At 45.0% G+C, this 22,795-nt stretch overlaps 1 protein-coding gene across 16 annotated transcripts in view; it reads left to right on the forward strand.

The window, feature by feature from the left end:
- Nucleotides 1-19,852, forward strand: part of LOC142557808 (cyclic GMP-AMP synthase-like receptor) — a 221,676-nt gene extending 201,824 nt beyond the window's left edge. For 11 of the 16 annotated variants that reach the window (XM_075669945.1, XM_075669941.1, XM_075669943.1 and 8 more), the window contains one exon: nucleotides 11,226-19,447. In XM_075669945.1, the coding sequence (XP_075526060.1) occupies nucleotides 11,226-12,002 (777 nt within the window). In that variant the 3' untranslated portion in view covers nucleotides 12,003-19,447. Of the gene's footprint in view, nucleotides 1-9,622; nucleotides 9,739-11,225; nucleotides 19,448-19,801 lie in introns of those variants that run through there. The other 5 variants (XR_012822848.1, XM_075669950.1, XR_012822850.1 and 2 more) reach the window with 5 other exon arrangements.
- The last annotated feature ends 2,943 nt before the right edge of the window (nucleotides 19,853-22,795 follow it).

Raw genomic sequence — 22,795 nt, forward strand, 5'->3', positions numbered from 1 at the left:
AAAAATTATATTAAAAAGAACAGCCTTTTACAAAGCCAGCACTTGCCATGCACAAAAAGTGTGCGAACCCCGCTGGAAAAACCGCAGCAAGCAATTGGCGAGCTCCGCACAGATATGCATGAACTCTGCGACAACTGTAACTGCTGATCCTGGAAGCCTTGTGTTGCACCATTCTTTTTCCGCTTGCCAGCAATGACTTCAGGCTACAGCAACAGATGGCACTGCAGTAGACCAAAGTTCTCCAGTACCACAGATAGTCATTGCATTTTTGCCCCCGGATGGTACACTGCCCTATTCCAGTACACCATAGCCATAGTAGTCATTTTGTGCTGTCATTAGGCTTAGCTGCTTCGACGTTCGCTATAAAGCTTCCTGCAGTCGGGTGCCATGGTCTTTATTTAGAGGATTCGCCGCTGTCAGCAGTGGCACTGATTCTGCCCTTGTCATCCTCCCTGATGGTGTCGAAGTGCGGAAACAACAGCGAAGGTCTAAACCAATCCATAATGTCAGTTCCCAAAAGTCAGCTTTGCTGCAATACAGATGTGTTATGCTGTCATACATTCTAAATGTGCATATACTGAATGTATGGTGGCAAAGCATACCTAGAGTGCAAAGGGGCCACTGAAAATGTGTTCCTTAGTTACACACGTGCGCAACTGCCATCTCATGTCGCAGTACGAGCACCGAGATGCCTAATCAATGTACTGGCAGGCTTTTAAATCTGATTCGGATGTGGCTATGCCAATTTAAGCCCTTGAGGGCAATTAGACATGCGTTTTTTTTTTTTTTTGACATCTTCCTGGTCCCGAGGGAGTTCGAAAACTCTGAGGTTGACTGTAATTTAAAGTAACAATGAAAAAATTAATATTTATTATAACAATCGAATGGTAAGTAGAGTTTCTGATATTACAAAAAGGGTACTAAGGAATAGAAAACTTCTGACCTTTTCTGTTTTGTGATATATACAACCTCCTTTCTGAATGACATAGTTACGCATGTGAAAATCTTATGTCCATGGGTACACATAAAGGGACACTAAAGGCAAACATTAAGTCCAGGTAAAGTGATAGATTAGTGTTCAAGAATCTCTAAGATGTCAATATTATCGCGAATAGAGCCTTAATAATCGAGAAATTGAGGTAAATGCAGGACATTATTAGAGACTCCCCGGGGACATTCAAGTACTTGCCCAAAGACGAAAGCATTCCTCAGTTAAATTCTGTCACTAGTACTCAGCCACTCGTTGGACAAAACATGCTTGTATTGTATTATAAGGCGAAATAAAATGCTACTTGTCCAGTTCTATTTTACTTTTAGAAAAAAGAACTCATTGAAATAACCCTGACAATGACATGGGCAATTGAAAGGTTTCGTTTTCGCTCGACTCCACGCTGCTCGCGCTTTCACATTTCAGTAGTTTCGTTATGGCGTAGTGCTGCGCTGGTTTTGCTGGCTCACAAAACTCGCACAAACTGCAAGTAGCGAAGAATTCAACTTCCATGAGATGACGCGGGACGCCTGAACGGTCTATGCCACTTGACCAAAAAGCAGCTGCAGCGGCGAATTTGCCGCTCTGTCTTGGCTTGGTACCGCCATCTGTCGGGCGCCGTTTTACTCATCGGTGGCAGCAAAGGGTAGCGATGGCGTATGTGACGTCACCACTCCCTCGGTTAGATGGCGGGAGATTTGAATTTCGAAAACGGTATTCGGACTCTTCAGATGCAATTTTCTTGCAAACTAAGTCTTTTCTTGGCATGAAACAAGCATTGCAAGGTTTCTGGAATGGTACTTAAACAGTCCACGTCAACTTCGTATTTGCCTTTAGTGTCCCTTTAAGTATTCTGAGACTCCCATTGTCTAAGTAGGCTATATTTATCTCGTTTAAATACATAGCTTTATGGGACTTCTTATTCATAATCATTCAGCCCAAATGCTTATGCTAATCTTTTTTTACAAAGATTTTATCTAAATGTATATGATTCAAGTAATCTCAAAACATCTCGTTTATTTTTGTCTGTTTTATATGAAACAGTAGCATTTCTTTATTTCCATCATGCAGCAGGGCAACTGCCATCCAAACACCTACGTGCTTGATGTTTGATGTGACTGCATCATGGTATTTCAGATGACCTTCAAATTTGAAGCGTCCTTAAACTATTTTTTGTATTAAGTTTTTTGCGTAAATTAATATTTAGGCCACAGGTGAAGAGACAGTTGCTCTGTTAGAGACTTCATGCTTTTAAAGGGCAACTGCGACAAAATTTCACTTGGGCTAAATTGGCTATAAATTCCTAGCGTATACTCTCCAAGTAATCTTGGCAAAGCCGCAGGGCTGGTAATTGCTTAATTTTGTTATTAGCAGCTATTAAATAGCGCCTATGCAGACGGCGCGTGCACTTGGCAGCAAAGCGGTAGCGATGCGGATATGGTGAATAGAACAGTATGCAACTGCTGATCTCTCGGTTGTGTCATGTTGTGTCTGGGCAGCCAGGCACATTGCTCGCTCATCATTTGTAAATTTATGAGCGTTTCTCCCAGCATGCATTCTCCCTGTTGCACTCATGATTTGAGCTGTTGCAAGAAGGCCGATGCGTTGTGTGGCCGTCGGGTGCTCGAATACATGCTCGGGCACGAGCAATGGCTGTGCAGTACACAATGCTGAGTAGAGGAAAGTCGAACACATCTTCGCCGTCCCAGCTTTCACAGCGAAAACATGCAGCGCGGCATAGCAGGCAATTGCAACGCAGACCAGCAAACGTGCACAAAACATGTAAATTGCAGTTGACTAAGCTGCAGAAGCTACATTTCAACAGCGCACTCACTTGCACATCAAAATCTGCTTGGCAAGCGCTTTCTCGGTGTGACTACAACACAATATGCCATGATCGCGCATGAAAACCAAAGGTAACATTCAAAGTAAAATTGTATTCAAGGGCGATATTCTCAAGCAATCATTTCTGGTAGTGCATTATCAAGATATTTCATGCGTCTCTACATTGGACGCATCAAAGTAGATGAACGAAATCCTTTCTGACACAGTGCCAGAAACGAGTGGGAACCGCATGCTGCATTTGTCATGAAGGAGAACGCAATGCGGCAGCCATGATGTAGATGCAGTGGTAAGCCATGCAGGAATGCAATGCCACCAGAGCAAAAAGGGTGAAGTTTTATGGGGTTTTATCACGACCGCGGTCCAGCCTGTCTGGCCGTGAGTTTATGCACAACTTTGCACCAAGCCGAGCTCCTCTGGCCCTGCCATGCCAAGCCTCAATTACTTATCATACTTTACTACAGGTGGCGCTAGTTGTTTGATCGGTCGACAAGTCGGGCACTTCTAGCGTGCCAAGCAGCGGCCGGTGAAAACGGATACGTTATGCACGAGACACTAAAATTACAAAAATTTTATCCTGCGCTTTAAACCTGACTCGCAGCAGTGCAGCAATCAGTTGTTGCCGCAGCTCTAGCGGACTAGTGGGCAGCGAGTGAGTGCTGCTTTGTTAGCCAAAGGCACAAACGCAGCACGCTCGCTTCAGTAAACCCGAATAGCACGCTGCTGGTCAGCCAAGCTACCGCGTGATGCACCCTGTTGCAGCTGCTCTGGCGTGCGATAGGACATGTTTTATTTCTGCAACAGCCACACTACACTGTAGGGCGTCCAATTTTCGCCGATGTAACACAACTGCACCACGTATGGATCGCGTCCGTGTTAAGCCGGACTATACAGCACCTTTAGCTTGGTCACTTCAATGCGCTCTTCTTGGAGCGGAGGGAGAACGCATTGAGGCCTTGCTGTTGAACATAGACTACCACATAGAGAAAACCGGCTTGACTCGGAGAATATTTCACATTACGCCAGAATGGAATACAAGCAAGGAAAGCAGACAGCATGGGCGCTGCTTCTCCATATTCTTCACTGTACGTCACTTCCGCTGGGCGATAATGTATAAGCGTCTTTTTTTTTTCAGTTTTGGTAGGAAAAATCTATTTTTGCAAGCTGTTTGTGATGGATTGACCTGTATTTCAAACGTATGATTTAGCACGGGGGCTACTACACGTACAAATTATCTGAAACTAGGTTTTTTATGTGGTCAAAATTTTGTTACAGTTGGCCTTTAAGTCCTGACGACTCATCTTGAGTGTCCCACCTGGAACTTTCAAATAGACTACGAGACTAAAACTTGTACAGCTGATGTCATAAGCGAAGTGATGCAGTGCCGATAAGATATGAGCGATTTCATTTCTTCTGCACATTTGCAGTACTACTATATAGCAGTGTTGCGAAATGGGTGCTCCCCATTCCATTCCAATTCCATTCCGGGGAATTATAACTTGCCGTAATTCCATTCCTTTGAATGAAAAAACTTAGCCCATTCTAACTCTGGGAGTGGCCAGGCAGTTGAATTCCATTCCTGTAATTCCTCAACGTAGCAAAGGCATCTTGGTAGTTTTATCGAGTTACTGATGAACGCATCATAAAGCTGATGTCATCATCAGACGTGTTAACAACTGCAAAAATACGCAAAACACGTTACCAAGGTCGAGGGATAGTAGCTTGGTGAAATATCTCGTGCAGTACAACCACCCTACTAAATCCAGCCGGGGCAGTTCTCCCGCTACCTATAATATTTGAATAGTCGGCATGTTGTTACGGCTTGCGAGGTTTAGTATTGTTTAAGCTCAAATGTGTTAATGATAAAATGACGACATAGCATATTTTTGCTTGGGTGTCCTCGTGATTTTTAAGTGCTGCTATAAAGGTCGCAAGCAGTGAAAGATGCAAAAAGAAGCTTTATTTTGGTTTTATTCATCGAAATTTTGCAACAAAATGTTGTGAGCTAAATAGGAGCTTCGCCATTTAGTTTTGAAAACCTGAAGTGTAAACAGGGTGTCTACCAACCGGAAAACCAGGAATTCCCAGGGATCTTGAATCGTATGGAAATACTCAGGGAAAACTCAGGGAATTTGTGTTTCTATAAGGGAAAATTAACTGTAATTTTATTGAAATCGAGTGGTGCTGGCTCGAGTAACAGAGGGATCGTAATGTATCGTCTTTTGATGCCATGTCATCGGCTGGAGGAGTTTCCAGTGTGCAATCAACGACCGACTTTCCGGACTCACAGCTTCGCGGTGCGACCACGTACCCCATGGGGTCAATGTATCAGAACGTCTGAAATTTCGGACGCAAGAACGCTTCGCCGTCCGACTTTCCGGACTTTTTGCCATGACCGCAGGTCCGAAATGGCATTAATCAAAGCCACCATTGCCGCCGTTTTGATTACCTTGCTGACTTGAACCGGCGCTCTCGGACGCAGATCCACTGGCAGCTGTAGCCACTACCGCGGCAACGCTAGGCCGGTACTTCGACGTTCGCTATTAAGCTTCTTGCCATTCAGTGCCATGTTTTTCATTAAAAGAATTCGCCACTGTCAGCGACGGACGGCACCGATTCCGCTTTTGTGGTCCTCACGATTGGCTTCAAAGCTCGGAAAGCACGGCGCGTTGCAGAATGCCGTGTCTCGAAAGTCAGCTTGGCTTCAATGCAGCAATGGCGCGTGCTGAAGCATACGCAAAAGTATTGCAGCGAAGCATAAAAAGCATAGGAAGGGGCAGTTGTCATGGGACACAGTATGTATTCCTTAATTGTACACGCGTCTATTCGCCATCTCCTGTTACAGTACGAGCACCTATATGCCTAATAAGTGTACTGGGAGGCCTTTTCGGATGTGCCTGTGGCGCTTTGAGCCCTTAAGGGCAGTAAAAGTCACGCATTCATTTTTTTCGAACTGCCTGATTTTTCGGAAGTTTTCACGGCCTCTAGGGAAACCGAAGAGTCGGACTTTGACTGTAAAACTGACCAAGAGGATCCTTCAAATGGTCCGTGGGACGAACGTACGGTGGAAGGAGGATGTGAACACAAAGGACTTATGCATTGAGGAATGAACAGGAAAAGAAGCGTGCTGCTGCTTTTTTTAAGGAGCTTGAGTGTTGACCAACGCCGAGATGCAGGTGTCCCTCATCCAAAGCAAAATAAACTCTTTAAAGCAGTGAAACGCAACACTGAGGCGTTGTGCGCAGGATGAGAATATGTCAGGACAGTTGAGGTTGACCCACCAGCTGTTGAGAGAGAATCTCACTTGCGACAAAGTTCGGGCCTCATACCAATGAGCTTGCTATCAGTTGATAAAAATGGCTCACATCCCCTTAGGTCACGCTGTCCACATTTGTGGACGCGCCTTATTTTTGCCATTTCTGTGCAGTGGTAGTAAGGAATAGAGCACAAACATTAACCTTATTGAACATTCTGATAACCTAAATTACTTCCATTTTACTTCAAAGCAACATGCATCACTACAGAGCACTGCTTTTGGTGAAGGCACTACCATGTTTTAAGTGACGTTTGACGTGGAGCATGTCGGTATCAACCTCGAAACGTATAAATTTTTTGTTTCTTGACATGCTTGAAGCCAATAAATAACTTGTGCTTGTAATTCATGCAGGGGATTTAATCATTTTTATGAAGAAACGTAGCATGACTGACTTTAAGTTATTCAAATATTTATTTACTCTGTATTTACAATGACTCATAATAAGATGCTATTAGTCATTTTGTTCCTTTCAGTGGAGTCTCAAGCAATATCTATATTTCACACATGTATAAACAGTCATTCATAATTCGTGACTGAAGGGGGTATTCGAAAATATTTATTTCCACATGGATCTCCTTTTTATTCGTATTTGATAATGTTCAATCCGATTAGCAATGAGTCTTACTAACTTTTTTAAAGGTATTTTTTTCACTGTGCACTTTACTAACCCCTCCCTTCATATTTCTTTTTTGAATAAAATAAATGCTACTCCTTATTATTCAAACTAGATTAAGTCGATTCGTTTATCTTTTAGCATGATTACTAGAGTGTGACAGCATCAGGCAACAAGGTGTCAGCCTGTCTTGACATAAAACAAAGTTCTGTGTCAGTCAGGGAATTTTGCAAAGCCGCTCAGGGAAAACCTGGAAAACTCAGGGAATTTGGAAATGTAAACTTGGTAGACACCCTGGTAAATGACGGCTGCTTCAACAGTTAGTTCTAAAAACAAAAAAAGTGAGATAAGGCAATTGCCTTTTACCTAACTATGCTTTGCACCTCGCAAACGTGAGCTGCTCGAAAGAGGTGCTTGACAGCTGATTTCGCTTCACTGTCATTACGAAGGCTGCTGTAGAAAACTCATTCCACATCACCTGACGTCACATTCACTGTGAAAACTGCCCTTGAGTGGTGAGAAAGCAAGGGAATGCAGCTAGTGTTCACTTTCCAATAGGTCAGGGGCACAGAGTAAGACATTTAGGAGGTGAAACTCCCGTCAGCGCAAGCGAGCGCGGGCGACCAGATAAAGTCACAATTGTTGTATGCGCCGACGGGGCCATATACAGTGGCGGCGCCATGCGGCGCGTCGTAGAAGCCGCAGCTAAAAAAAAATGCAGCGCCCGGGCACCGGCGCGCTCTCAACGGCGGTAATTTCTTTCCAGGCCGCCAGCACGATAACGGCTCCGCGGGCTTGTGACCTTTTCTGGTCGCCGCAGACAGCGGAGTTTCCTCTCCTAAATGTTTCTTGCTCCGTGGTCAGGGGCTAACCATGTCTGCGCAAGTTTGCTCTGTAAGGTAAAGAGGAATTTCTCCTGCAATGGATGCAGGCATATTTTCGTGATGGGCATTTTCATTTTGCCTGATGTTTTTGAACATCGGTCTGCTTGGTCCTGCTTCAGAGTCTGCATTTGCGACGGTGCTGGCGCTGTCTTGCCTTAACAAAAGAGGCCCCCTCCCCAGCACAGCAGAACACATCTGCTCGGCTGTTGCAACTGAACACCAAGAAGACTTAAACCTTGGGTCTAGGAGGGCACCCATCAAAAAAGCAGAGTCAGTCTGCATGCTTGCGAATTGCTTCTGCCGGCTACGCTGTAGGCCTTTAGCCACCTCTTTGCAAAGAAGTGTCCCTTTGCTTAAGTTCCTGCCTGGAAAGTATCAGCTCTGCAGACTCTGCAGCACTGACACTTCCCCAGGCAGGGACTTCTCTCAGAGGTCATCCCACGATGGCAACTTGTAGCCCGGGACAGCGGCCTGAATTTGAAAGTATACGAAGCAGTTACTTTGATGAAAGGCGGCTTATAATATTGTCAAACTTACTGTTATGAATTGTTTGAATCCCTCCCTCTCGACAACATGAATGAGCTCCATGTCAGTGCAAATCATGTTGATTATGGCGTTGTGAAGAGCAGTGTTTCGATGAACAGGCACAGAGCTGCTCCCAGCAGTGAAGGCCGATGTTATCTTCGGCTGGCTTGCCACCCCTCTCTCTTGTTTCGTGTACTCACGTTTGTGCTTTCATTTTAGGTGCCGAATGAAATTAGATGAAACTTCGACTACAGCGTGTACAGTTTCAGAGCAAAGCTTAAAGCGTGCAGCTTGTTTCTTTTCTTCGCGAGTAATTTAAAAAAAAAGTTTTCCTGTGTGCCATGTTGGCAGCCTTACTGTGTGCATGAGCCGCTGGGTGCAGGAGCCAGTGTGGCAGTGTGTTATCAGAGCGCTTTTTATTTGCAATAGAAGGCTGGAAAGGAGGGTGGGGGTGGTAGCACAGAAAGCCGAAGGGGATGCTTCGAAGCATTGTCTAGCATACACAGTATGAGCAAGCTACTAAATGAACTGTTGGGCTTCTCTAGCCACCAACAGGCACCAGCGCAGCGTTGACGCCATGCGGACCCCTCTTGCCCTCCCCCCCCCCCCCCCATAGAACAGAGCGAAAGTGGGTTTTCTTTGGCACGAATTGTCACGTCAGGGCTTGGGGAGGCACCGCCATGGCCACAGTTACTTGGGCTCTCCTACTTGGGCTGGCTTCCCAAACCAATGCTTTCAAAACTTTATTCTCTCTATCTCTGTATGGAGGGAGAGGAGCACAGTTCATTGTGTACAACTGTGTGCTGTGCTAGCCTGCAGACCTTCGCTGACAAAGTTTTGGGCAAAGGTGTTCATGTGTCTAGACAGGGGGAACAGTATTGCAAAAGGGTTGGGGGGGGGGGGGGGCAGGTGAGGAGTACGAGGTGAGATGGCACACAAGCTGGGATGTGAAAGCTTGCAGTGAACACAAGCACCACGCCAGCGTCAATATGCATCATACCTTAGAGAAGCGCTTTTTCTAATATGAAAGAAGTGAAGGGTGAGGAGACAGCAGGTGGCCTGGGCGAATGTGCCGCCGAGGTAAAGAAATATCACAAGGCGTAACGAGATGCGAAGAGGAGGAGTGGGGGGGGGTAGTATGCCGCCGCTGTAATTTCGCATTATGGATACCAACGGCATAGCGCCGAGGTTGCACAAGAAATTGAGACAAACTTCTGAGCAACGCAGTTTATAAGGATTGAATTGTTGTAGGCATGTTGCTCATTAATGTACAGTGCTTGTAATCAGCCAAGCCATTTTAAAAATACTGCCTTATTGTTAAATTCGAGGCTCTAACTTACTAACGTTTGAATGTGGGCTGTGTGCTTCTTCGGCATATTCTGACAAAAACCAGCGTGTAAATAAAAAAGTGCTCAATTTTCGGAAGACATGATTCCATTCCCATTCCATTCCAGGCAAAAGGCGCTTAATTCCATTCCCATACCACTGCTGGGTCACGAAAATATGGAATTATTCAGGAGTCATTCGAATTCTGGAGTGATAACTCTGCAACACCGCTATATAGGTACTTCGTGCCTCTAAATACTGTGAACTGCTGTGTAAATTGTATGGTGTTGTCGTTAGCACTGACGTCGATGCTTTTGACATTGTTTTCAACAATCTCATTCTTGGCTCATCCTCTATTGCGGGTATGTGCCATGTTTGAGGCTTATCATCTTCCTCATGTATGCCTCTTTGTACTGCTTAACGCTGGTTTCATGAGCATGACAACAAAGAATTGCTCGCAAACACACTGCCATTTTGTCAAGAACAATTTCTATGCAATGTAATCACTCCAGTACATTATCTTTAATTGTGGCCACTGAAATACATGCACAAATGCCACTGTTCTCAGAGCTTGTGCAGAGCGCAAAACCCTGCCGCAATTGCCCAGCACCATTGGGCGACAGCTCTGTTGTTGGAGCCCTCGTCTCACAAAATGCATATTTCTTCACTGGGATGGGCTCGAATTCCAGTAGAACTGCTCCTGGAGCAGTTTTATTTTTCTTCACGCTGTGGCAATGGTGATACTGGGGATGGCAAGGGTACCGGACGATGACCACAAATCTTCGTTGTGTTTCATCGATGACGATAACAGTCATCAGTGCGACAAAATGAATGAATGGATGGATGGACGGACAAGGCAAACTCACTTTTCAGCTCTTAACTTCTGTCGCAGTAACTGATGAAGTGATTAGGGTAGGCGTAGGATGCTATCCTATTTGCGCAATTGTTGCATTGTCATTCGAGAAATGTGGAATATCACACAGAAGAGGAAATGTTGTGATCTATTGGCAGCAATAAAGAGCTGTCTGAAAGTGACAATGATGGACAATAAGTGCATATAAATTGCCATTATGTCGGCAAGTTTAGTATTCTTTAATGCCAAAATCAAAGACACGCTACATTCTAATTGAAAAAAAAGTTTTTGTAAGATCAGGTGCATGCTAGATTTAGGTGTACATTACTTTTTTCTTTGAACTCATAAAAATCTATGTATGTGTTAGAAGAAAGCAACTACTACTGCCAAATGAAGCAATGGTGTGTTAGGAAGCTTTTTCTGTGTTTGCTTTTAATATTACACTTAGTCAATCCCGTGGTTCCTGTCAAGATCAAATGAACAGTAGTCGGGTGTAAAAAGTAAAGGTTAGGGCGCCATACTTTTGCATGGCGCACTATTGTACCATTTACTGTTGCCTTTGCCTTTCTTGCCAGGTGTTTGTTTGAGTATATGTATATTTGAGTGATCTCACTAAAAACCTCAGCTGATAGTCGAAACTGTGTCCATCTTCCTCCCTCATGAAAAAATCCCATAAGAATAGCTGCTTTGAAGCCAAGTAGGCTTATCTAGCAATCCTCCTAAATATGAATTCCAGTGATGCAGCCATTGGCATGGCACATAATACTGAACAGCTGCTTGCAGGTTTGTAATGTTGTGGCAAGAATTACAATTTCACATATTTTGCAAGCTACTTCCTAATTAATGAATGCCTTATCTTATGTGCTCTTCACACACAGGTACTTAAGAGGCTCCATGCGATGTTGCATCCTTCTGGGCCAGGTATTTGTTCTCTCTTTGACAACAATGCGAGTCTAATTCAAGACATGAGAGACGTCACAAGAACAAACATAGCCCAACGCCTCCTGAAAATTTCGAACAGTCTGGCCAACAATCCCGAGAAAGTTCTTGGGTTTTTCCTGGAGACATCTGCTGTCACTAGTGAAAACTCTCTCACCATGGAGAAAAATCTGAGTCACTCAATGTCAAGCCTCTCTTTGACAGCCAATGAAGCCTCAACTTGTGATATGTCTTCAGACTCTGAGGCGGGCAGCAGGGACTCATCTTTTGTTGATGGCTTCATTGATAAAAGAACCTGCAGTAGCTCTCCTGTCCGCACATCAACCTGCATGAATGACGTAAGCATTGTTATCATGCAGAAAGTAGCTAGGATGGACACGAACCATCAGAATGCAGACAATGTTCAAGTCACATTGTCTGCTCTAGTTGATGAGGATCATTTACTTGCCGAGACCTGCTGCAGAGTGCCGGGCTGTCCACAGCAGGAAATAGAAATTTTCAATAAAGACGTGGCAGAACCGTCTTGGTTGGTCGTGAAGCAGCGCTTCGAGCTGACTGGCAAGACAGTGCCGCCTATGCCATTGCAAACAGAGCTCTCGGTAATGATTGCAGGAAGGCAACTCCTGAAGTCATGCGTAGACCTGCAATTACAGCTCTGTGTTGAGTGGCAAGTGCGTCTGCCATTTCCTCGAATGGAGAAATGTGCCAAGTTATAAAGCTTTGAAGTGTTCATAAGGACTTAGTCAACATATTGATTTTTATGCACATTTCCATTGTTTACACTTGTGTTTTGAGGAGGGGTGTAAGCATTTGTTTGTTTGTGATTGCTTGACTTCAGCAGATATTGTGGCAGCGTTGGAGAAGCTTTCATTGAAAATGTTTGTACTGCATGACTCATTTTAAGGTGCTGCTGAAGGGATATTGTCCCATGATGTTGCTAAATGCAGTACTCTCTTGGATAGAAATTATTGCCCTAGCTGAAGACGAGTTGTGGTTGAAGAGAACAGCTAGAGCTGGCTATCTGAAGCACTGCTTGCATATTCAAGCAGTGTAGTTTGTGCAGCAAACAAATTGGGGAGAGTAAAGTCCGTTTTACGTACCTTGATATTGCCTGCTTTTACCTCTTGGATTTGCAGATGCGGCAAATGTACTGTTGGCCCCTTCGTGCTTGTGATTTTTGATGTTTGGAGGTGCTGAACTTTTCTGTGAATTCACACATGCGACATGGTGGGGGAACCAATAACAGTGCTGATCATCAGACATGTCACAGTGACCTGCCTGCTTTGTTTTTGTTTTGATTGAGTAACGAGTTAAAAAATGGAAAGCTTTTCATAAAGTCTCGCGTTGTTTTCAAAGACGCAGTCTGAATAAGTGTGTCCGAAGAACAATTCAGCCTTATTCCGCTGGGTGCTTGCAAATGCAAAATTCGCAGCCACCGGAATCGGTGCATGTGAAATGTCAATGCGAAATTGCAGGCATATGGAACAGGCATAACAAGCTGTTTCTCTTTGTAAGTGAAATTGTGCATCTAGGGATTTATACATGTGTGGTGATATCTTTACAATCTGATGTATACTGGCACTTTTTTTGTCTCGTATGTCTGCAATCAGTCTGTTGTTTGTAATGTAAAGAACTTCCACTTCCTATGGATACTTTGTGCACTCTAAAAAAAGTTAATACCCTTTGGGGTGTATATAGTCCCCAAACAGCAATCATCGTCTGTCTTGCTTGTGTTTTCTTTCTTGAAAACTTTTTCTGACTAGTTCTTACTATTGTGAACGCTGTTTGTGCCCATCATCATCATCTGTAATTACAGTTAAACCATAATGTAGCAAAATTTTCGCTATAATAAAGTATTTAACTTTTTATAAATTTTTTCTATCACTATATTGAACCTCAATATAATGAAGTGTGTTTATAAGCGATTTGAGTGCAACAAAATTTCGCTGCCCCCATGAAGGTATACCAAGACAATGAATGGAAACTTCCATGGACGCAGATGTTGAAATGCTTGAATTACGTGCAGCTGCTTGTGAACGAAACTCTCAAATTGTGCCCTGCGCGTCTGAGAGCGACCACTGAGATGGAGCAGTGTCATGTTCCATATAAACTCCAGGTGTGATTAGATCCTATCACTCCCCACATGCTGTATGCTTTAGGTGTGAGTGAAAGCATGCAAGAGTGAGCCGCGAAGGATGATGGTTTGATGAGTGCCGTCTTCCCGCATTAGCAAGGGGAAAGGGTGAAGGAAAGCGAGCTCACTGTAATGCTATGGATGGTGGCTGAGTGGAGGCTGGGTTCGTGCATGTCTCCTTTTCTAGCACGGCCGCTGCTGCGCAAACTGAGGCGGTGTGGCATCATGCGCTGTCTTCCCATGTGTTTAGTGCTGGAGGTTGCATAATCTTGAGTTTCAGATATGTGTTGAAGCTAGAAGCAGAGGAAGTTTTCACTCCCTGCTCCCGGTGCTTTGCATGACAACCTTGTCCCTCTGCGGGCAACATTATCAGCCGTGGGGGTAGAGTGGACGTGAAAGTGTGGCTGGCTTTGCCTCGTACCGCCAATGTGAAGATACCGTCAACGTGTCATGGAATTGTATTTTTCGCCGCCAGCTATCAAATTCAGCGAAATTATTTTCTCAAACTTGCTTTTTCCGAAAGCCTGATGATCCAGAAAATTTTGCTGCTCCTTATTTTGCTGCACTTATTTGCATAGAAGATCAAATTTCATTATAAAGAAATTTTTATGTAACGATGCAATTGCCAATTTTACTGACTTCGTTATATCAATGTTTAATTGCACTACTCATCTTTTGTCTTGCTGTTCGAATCGGCTCTGTCTCGTGCAGCTGCTCTAGAACGGAAGCTCCACGTTGGCCGATGTCTAAGTAGGAGGAGGCTGGCTCAATTCCAACACCCTCTTATTTGTTTATTCACTTATTTATTTTCAGTACTGTGAGCCTTTTCAGGCTGTTACAAGGTGGGCCAATTCACAACACAAAGAGCAAATATATATACAGCATAATGCAAGCAGCACAATGCAAACTGAAAGCAAATATATAAACAGCATACAATGTAAAAAAAGCAGCAGCTTAGAAACAGTGTAGTACAACTCTTTATGAAAATTAAAAACGGAAATTTTATTTATTTATTTATTTTATTTACAGATACTGCCAGCCCTTACACAGGGCTATAGCAGGAGAGGAATATGAACAATTATAAATCACATATTTTGTACATAGAAAATTGTACATTGAAACACAAGAAGGGACAATAAATTAAAATATTAACACCAAGAGGTAACAGCATAAACTGCTGAAGATAACAAAGACACAAAGTAAAGTATATTACTTACAAACTAGGATATTTCCAATGTGTTTTGCAAAAAAATCAATTGATGAGGATGAAACTGCTTCTTCCGACAGGGAGTTCCATTCTTTGATAGCTCTTGGAAAAAAGCTATACTTGAAACAATCGGAATGTATAACAGGTGGACGAATAAACATTGAATGACGATGTCTAGTGGTTTCACCAGAAAGAATTTCCAAAAAGTCTGTATACCTAATATGAACATAATGATGAATTATTAGGTAAATATATCTAAATCTTTCATGTTTAGATCTAGCCTGTAATGTCGGTAGGTCTGCCTGTACACAAAGTTGAGAAGGGGAGTCCGTCCGCCAATATTTATTGAATATGAATCTGCCTGCCAGATGCTGTATTCGTTCGATTTTTAATATATTTATAGCAGTGTAAGAGTCCCAAACAACCTTGGCATATTCAATTATAGGTCTAATTAATGTTTTATAAGCTAGAAGTTTTGTTTCTTGAGTTGCGAATGGTAAATTGTGCCTCAGACACCAGAGTGACTTGTTGGCCTTGGCACGCACGTAATTATATGGTGGTTCCAGCGAAGATCACTTGTGAAAATCATGCCAAGATACTTTTGTTGATCAACTCTTATAAGTTCATGATTATTAATAAAATAAGAGTATAAGAAATTTAACTTTCTAGAGACTGTCATAACTACAGTTTTTAACAGATTTAGCACCATTTGCCATTCATCACGCCATTTCTTTATCTTCTGTAAATTTGCTTGTAATTTAGCCTGGTCTCCTACTGTATCAATTTTATTGTATATAATACAGTCATCTGCAAAGAGCCTGATGGAAATGTCTATTTCATTCGGGAGGTCATTTATAAGTAAGAGGAATACAAGGGGGCCCAAGACACTGCCTTGGGGAACTCCCGACTTAACACATGGAATCTGAAATCTAAATTAAACATTTAGTGATTCTAGCCTTTTTTCAAAACTCTTAAGCGAATTTGTACCGTCAATATTTCTAAGTTTAGTTTGTTCCACTCTTCCGGTTGCCGTTTGCACTTGTCAACCACTGGTGACGGACAATGACTCATCCAACTTCTGCTCAGCTAGCTGGGCCTACTTGAACTGTGAACACCAGGCAATGAGAACCTCAAGTATTTGCCGGCCTTAGATATCGAAGACTGACTCGACAATTATGACAGTAAGTTCTTTCAACCATTGGGATGACATGCATACACTACAGAATGTCGCATTGTACCTCATTGGTGTTGTTAGAACGTGGTTCCTCAACCATGAATGTGACTTCCCTGATTGGTCAGCATTCACTCAGCAACTGCGCCAGATATTTGGCACATCTGCTGGATGCCCAGAAGTAGTGAAATGGAAACTGGCGATGCATATACATGAAGTGAATGAATCCTAGATGACATCATACATTGAGGACATCCTGGCTCTGTGTTGTCACACGCAAAGTGACATGACAGAGGCTGATCGTGTTTGCCACATACTGAAATGCATAAACTCCATCGCCTTCAATGCTCTTGCCATTCAAAGCCCAAACTGAGTTTATGACATCACGACAAGCCAGCACCGTGACACGTTCTATTCCATTTGCCTTCCAGCACATGCCTCATCGGCAATGCTGAGTTTCTAGCACTGAAATGTAGTATTATCAGAGAAATTCACAGGCACATTTCCAGTCTCGCAACTATTGCATCCGTTTGCCCTCTTCCTTACCTGCATGATATCATCAAAGACAAACTGGCCTCAATGACAGGTGCAGAACCTGCTAAGTCCCCTGTGCCTCTTCCTATGACAATGTATGCCGATATTTCTTCACGGCCTCGTGCACCAATTCCACCTGTGCATGGGGATGTTTCTGCCATCTGGCTTTGATGTCGGTGAAGGTCCCTGCACCACCGTATTACTCTCCATGGCGTTCTTCGTGCCCTTTTGCTTCTACTGTGGCATTTGTGGCCATATTTCATGCTACCGCTGTTGGCATCAGCAAGCTGGAAGGTGTGGGTGTGCTACACGTGAGAGAGATTAACCTTTGATTTGATGCCTACATTCCTGGACGCTACACATCCTTGCTATGTTGCTCTCCCTCATCTCTGCTTTCAAGGCATGCCTCAAGCTTCCCGCTTGCCTGTGTCGGTCTCCCTTCTGGCATTATTCATTGCACCTACATGCTCAATTTCCTCAATAAATCACACTAAAAGACCTTTAACTGCAGCTATATCTGATTAGCATCCAACTTTCGTCGCTTTGTCCGTGACTTCGCCATCATCGCAGCTCCTCTTCACAATCTTCTGGCCTTGGGCGCGTCTTGTCTGGTCAGGTGGCTGTGAAACCACCTTCTGGAACGTCAAGCAATGCTTCACTTCAGAACCAGTGCTCTGCCATTTCGATCCAACAGCCTGTACTATCCTAAAGGCTGGTACAAGTGGCCATAGAATCGGTGCTATCCTGCTTCAGCGGAATCTCGTGTCCGAAGAGCAAGTTGGGGGTTGCATAATACAAAACTTTCGCCCTTATCTATATGGCCACCATTTAACAATTGGGACTGACCGTCAAGCTTTATGTTGGCTGTCATCTGAAAAATTTCTCCGGACCCTTCGGCCGTTGGGTGTTGCCTTTACAGCTGTATGGCTACACAGTGAGGTATAGGGGCAGACATCATAGTGCCAACACTTTGTCGTGCTGTCAGCTGTCACCAAATGCTTCACCTTTGATCTCTGCACCGTCCAGCCAAGTGACCAAGCATATGCCCGGTAGCCCAGCACAGTTTATTACCTCAGTTGATTTTCTTGCGTCTGCTGACCTTGTCTTGCTCCAAAATACAGATTCATAATGCCACATGATCATCGTTCGGCTCACTGGCTTAGCCCTCCCTCTCAACAGCTGCTTAAGATGACAACTTTCAAGTTTTAAACTTTAAGATGGAGCATTATTTTGGCAACTTTGCCATTCTTCCAGTAACCAATGGATCCTGGTTGTCCCTCACTTTGACATCACAATTCGGAAGCTTTCTTCGATGATGTGACGGCTGGCCACTTAGAATTTCACAAAACCTATGATCATATCATGACTCACTGTTTCTGGCCTGCCTCTCCGCTATCGTCGCCATTTACGTTGGCTTCTGTGCATTATGCCAACACCGAAAACTTTCGACATCCCTTGCCGCCGGCCCCCTTGCAACCTGTGCCATGCCCTTCTGCCCCCTTTGAATTTGTGGGCGTAAACTTGTATGGTCCCCTTCTACTCACACCCACCGGTCGCCTCTGGATTGTTACCACCATGGACTATCTGACTTGCTACGCTGAGACTGCAGCTGTTCCCTCTGGTGCTGCCTCCGAAGTCACAGGGTTTTTTTTTTTTGCACGCTATCATTTTGCATCATGGTGCACCTCGTGTCATCCTTAGTGACCGTGGCAAGACATTCTTTTCTCATGTTCTTGCTGAAGTCCTCCAGGCCTCTCAACACCATAATATCGCATCAGCTTATCATCCATAAACAAATGGTCTCGCTGAGCGTTCTCATTGAAATTTGTCAGACATGATCTCCATGTATGTTCAACTCGATCACACAAACTGGGACACCATTCCTCCTTTCGTCACATTTGCTTATAATACTGCCGCCCAGTGCTCAACTAATTACAGTCCCTTTTTTCTTGTGTACTCCGTGCACCGTCTTTTGTCTTGAATACTGCCTTCCTTTCAACACCTGCAGCTTCATCTGCGTCCCTTCCAGAAAAGTTTGCTGCTTGAATTGCCTGTGTCAACCCCGCTACCATTCAAGACAAAAGGAAATTCATTGTATGCAACGCGTTGCGTGGATTCGTTCAATGCAGGCGACAATGTTCTCCTGTAGACACCTGCTTGCCCTCCAAGGCTCTGTGAAAAGTTTCTTGATTATCTTAGTTAATGCACCGTTCTGCAAAGAATGTCTGCTGTATCCTGTCACTCCTGTTAGCTTGACTACTGACCACCGTTGCCGCAGCACAGAAATTGTCCATGTCTCTCACTTAAAGCCGTACATCGCTGACTGCTTTCATGAGGGGGAAAAGTTAGTGTGAGTGCTATTTGTGCATGTTCTCATGTGCACACACTACTCATCATCTTTTGGTTCGCCGGGTGTGTCGGCTCTGTCTCTCGCGGCTGCTCTAGATAAAAGCATCACATCAGCTGATGTCTCCAAATATTTCCTATCGGGAATGCTATGTCACGCTGATAACATTAATTCAATTTGCAAACTGAAAGTACTGGGCATGCAGAATTAATGTAAGGATAGATGACAATTATTGTTTGGGGACAAGATAAACCACAAAGGGTGCAAACTTTTCTTAGTGTGTAAACCATGTTATTTTTTCTATCTTTATTGCCATGATGTTGGCATTTGGGAAATGACCATTCATGATGATCATTGACTTGTGTATGGCACTTGTGACTCTTGCAATGTTCTAGTTGAAAGCTTGTGCATAAAGTCAATAGAGAATTTAGATCAGGGGCTGCCAGCAGCACCCAAGCATTGGGGGATGAAAACTCCATTGTGGGCCTTTCGTGCTCGATTTGGGTTCTTATGTATGCCCGGCATCCCCTAATCTAAAACTGTAATGTTTGCCAAATTATACAATTTACTTGTAAGCTATCTTAACCGTGTAACACAAACAGCGGTTGTAAGCACTTCTCAGCCAAATTCATGGTGTATATTGGCACCACATCCCATATACACGGTGGCGTCACTCTCTATGCAACTACAAATAATTTTATCTTTTAATTTTCTTTGTTTTAATGAAATAAACCTTCTTTGGGAACTTCACCCAATTTTCACTATGTCTGTCCTTGGTTAATCTGTTTTGCACCAACTTGGATCTCTGGGCAGTCCATGGTCTTGTGGGCTACTAAGCACAGTAGACTGGTTATTACACTTCTTCAAAGCATTCAATAAAGTTGTGCACGGAAAATTAATCTGCAAGCTATAAAGCATTGGCCTCTAGTTACCTCATTAAGTGGCTAAGTTCATACCTTAAGAACAGAGGTCAGTTTGTGGAAATTAGTAAAATATTTTCTGATGTCCTCACTGTAACCTCTGGAGTACCACAGGGCAGTGCATTAGGCCCTCTGCTTTCTTTATACATCAAGGAGTTAACCCAAGTAATTCCTGACACTGTTTCCTTTCGTCTCTTTGCAGATGACTGCATTGTTTATAAAAGTATAACATCATTAAGCAACCACAAGCTATCATAATAAATTTTTTCCATAAAGCAGTGGTGTGATGATTGGGGTATGTTTAGTTATGTCTCGTATAGTGGACGATAGAACACTGGACTTTTGTTAACGGAGGTTAACTGGGTTTATTAAGCATGAAGTACACAGGAATGGGTGTGGTTACATGGCGGTACAGAGAGTAGAGTGTCTTGAGGCGGGGCGGCGGCCGACCAGCAGGAGAGGAGCGGGAGAGCCAGACGCAACTTTATATGTCGTCTGCTCAGAGCACGTGGCTCAGAGTTCATAGAGGAGGAGGGCTGCCGCGACGGTGGGAGCGGAGGTTTCAGAAGGGGCGCGTGGCCAGCACGTGCAGAATGGTGTGAGCCTTCTTGTAACATCCTTTTTTGGTGATAACCTTTCAACCAACGACAAAATCCTCGAACCTCTTGGGAAGTCGTGTTTCTTTGAGGTCTGATGGTGGTGCGGTTTGTCTGATTTGTCGCGCTGGTATCCTTTTTTGGTTGCGGTGTAGTGTCGGGCTCTTCTTCTTGGCTTTTGTCGGCAGTCGCGGAAGGTCTTGGTCTGATAAATACTCGGCTCCTTCGCAGCACGCTTTCACCAACTTCATACGACCTTTCGTCAATTATTCTAGTTATTGTCCCTTTGACCCATGTCCTGCCTTTCAGTGGTCGAACTGTGACACTTTGACCTTCGCTTAGGCTCGGCAAGTCCTTGGCTTGTCTGTTGTAGTACAACGTTGCTTTTTGCATTTTCGCCTTTCTTTTCTCTCTCACGTCGACTGCTTTAGGTTGCAGTAGCTCCGATGGTGTTGGCAAAGTCGTTCTAGTGCGGCGATTCATGAGTAATTGCGCTGGACTAGCGTTGAGTCCTTGCAGCAGAGTGTTTCTGTAATCAAGAAACGCCATTTGTGGATCTGAGTGGCTGTCTTCTGCTTTCTTGAGCAGCATTTTTGCCGTCTTTACGGCTGATTCAGCCATTCCATTGGAACGCGGGTATCCTGGGCTTGACGTTTTATGTTCAAAGTTCCAGCTTTTCGAAAAGTTGTCGAATTCCTCGCTGGTGAATTGGGGTCCGTTGTCGCTGTTGCATCTGGGTCGCAAGCCCCAAGGGTAGCGTTGGCCTGGCGGCCTGGGGCACAGCTGGAAGCATCCGAAGGTCCTGGCAAAGCATGAGTCGACTGCTAACAGAACAACTTGTTTATTCTAGCATCGCAAAAGAGCGGCCGGTCAGGTCGACCGAAGTGGAGAGACGGTAGAGCACGTTACTCGACGGAAGAATTCGAAGCCTCTCTCTTGGCGCCCGGGGGCAGCTGCTTTTATACTCTCGGAGTTGAGGGCAAGAAGGAACGCCTCAATAGAGGCGCACGTGACGGCGGCACCCGGACACGTTGTGACAAGAAGTGACGCATCCGCCGGCGCCGGTCAGACCTCCTCGCTTCACAGTTGGGGAGCTCCTCTCCCCGGCTGCCGCGCTTTGACAAGCGTGGGCACCAACATGCACACACACACACGCACACACACGAAGACACGTGGCATTGAAACATGCCTGGACGCGCTTGGAGGAGGCGTTGGGACAGCGCTGAACTGGCCGAAATGTCCGCCGCTGTGAACGAAGCCCCGGCGTCCGTTGCATCCGCGCCGGCTATACCGCACGTCGGAGGCGAAACGTAACAGACCGCCCCGCCGGGAGAAGGAGATCCCGATGGTCAGGGGACTGCATCCGCTGTCCGGAGGGATGTCGCTCGATGATGCTCATAACCGAAGTCGGTCGTCCCTCGGCGTTTCTTGAGCGCAGCGCACAGAGAAGGCCTCGTTCTCACGTTCAGGTGCACACAGGACACTGCAAAGTGACTTCGGGAGAGTTGCCATTTTTGTTCTCGTTCCCAGCAAGCGTTAGAACTATGCCGAAACTCAACCGTTCAGTCAGCAAGCACGACACAACCCTCACTAAGCCATGCCAGGCTCTTTCCCCTTTTATACTACTGCCTAGTTCCTTACAGTAGTCTAGCAGCACTCAGAACGCGTCCACAAATTGGAAAATTGCACTAGAAAGCACGTCATGACATTGAAACACTAAACAAAAGCAATATGTTAAAAATCCTGCCTCAGGAAGAAAAGCATCAGTAACAAACAACTTTGAGGCTGATTCCTACGTTAGGGGCCTCGACTTAAGCCATCGGCGTTACCGTTGAGACTCCCCTTTTTGTAACGCACCTCAAAGGAATATTGTTGCAAAGCGAGGCTCCAGCGCAGGAGGCGGCCATTTTTGGAAGAGATGGTCTGCAGCCATTGGAGAGGGCAGTGATCCGTCTCAATGATAAACCTCGAGCCGGCTAGGTAGCATGACAATTTCTGAACGGCCCACACGAGACACGCACACTCTTTCTCGGTGGCGCTGTACGCCTGCTCACGACTGGTCAGCTTACGACTAGCATACAGGACGGGGTGTTCCACTTCTCCATTTTCCCGTTGGCACAGTACAACGCCCATGCCTCGCTCACTAGCATCGCACTGAACAACGAACCCTTTTGTGTAGTCTGGCGATCGTAGCACAGGCTGGTTTGTTAGGGCGCTCTTTAGGGCGCTAAGAGCTTTCCTTTGTCTCGTCCCAGACGACTGTTTGGGGCTCTGTTTTTCTTAGAGCATCCGTCAGGGGAGCCGCGTTATCAGAGTACCTGGGGATGTACCTCTGATAGTAGCCGGCGACACCTAAGAACGACCGAATATCGGTCTTCGTGCGCGGTTGCGGGAAGTCTCGCACAGCGGCCACCTTTATTTCAGAGGGGCGGCGACGACCCCGTCCAATCACGTGACCGAGGTAGACAACCTCGGCCTGTGCTAACTGGCACTTGGGAGCCTTGACTGTCAAGCCCGCTTCGCGCTGGCGGGTTAGCAGTGCCCGCAAGTGTGCCATTGCTCAGACCAGGATGCGGAGAATATCGCTACGTCGTCTAAAT

Source organism: Dermacentor variabilis, chromosome 9, assembly GCF_050947875.1.
Source record: "Dermacentor variabilis isolate Ectoservices chromosome 9, ASM5094787v1, whole genome shotgun sequence".
NCBI lineage: Eukaryota > Metazoa > Arthropoda > Arachnida > Ixodida > Ixodidae > Dermacentor > Dermacentor variabilis.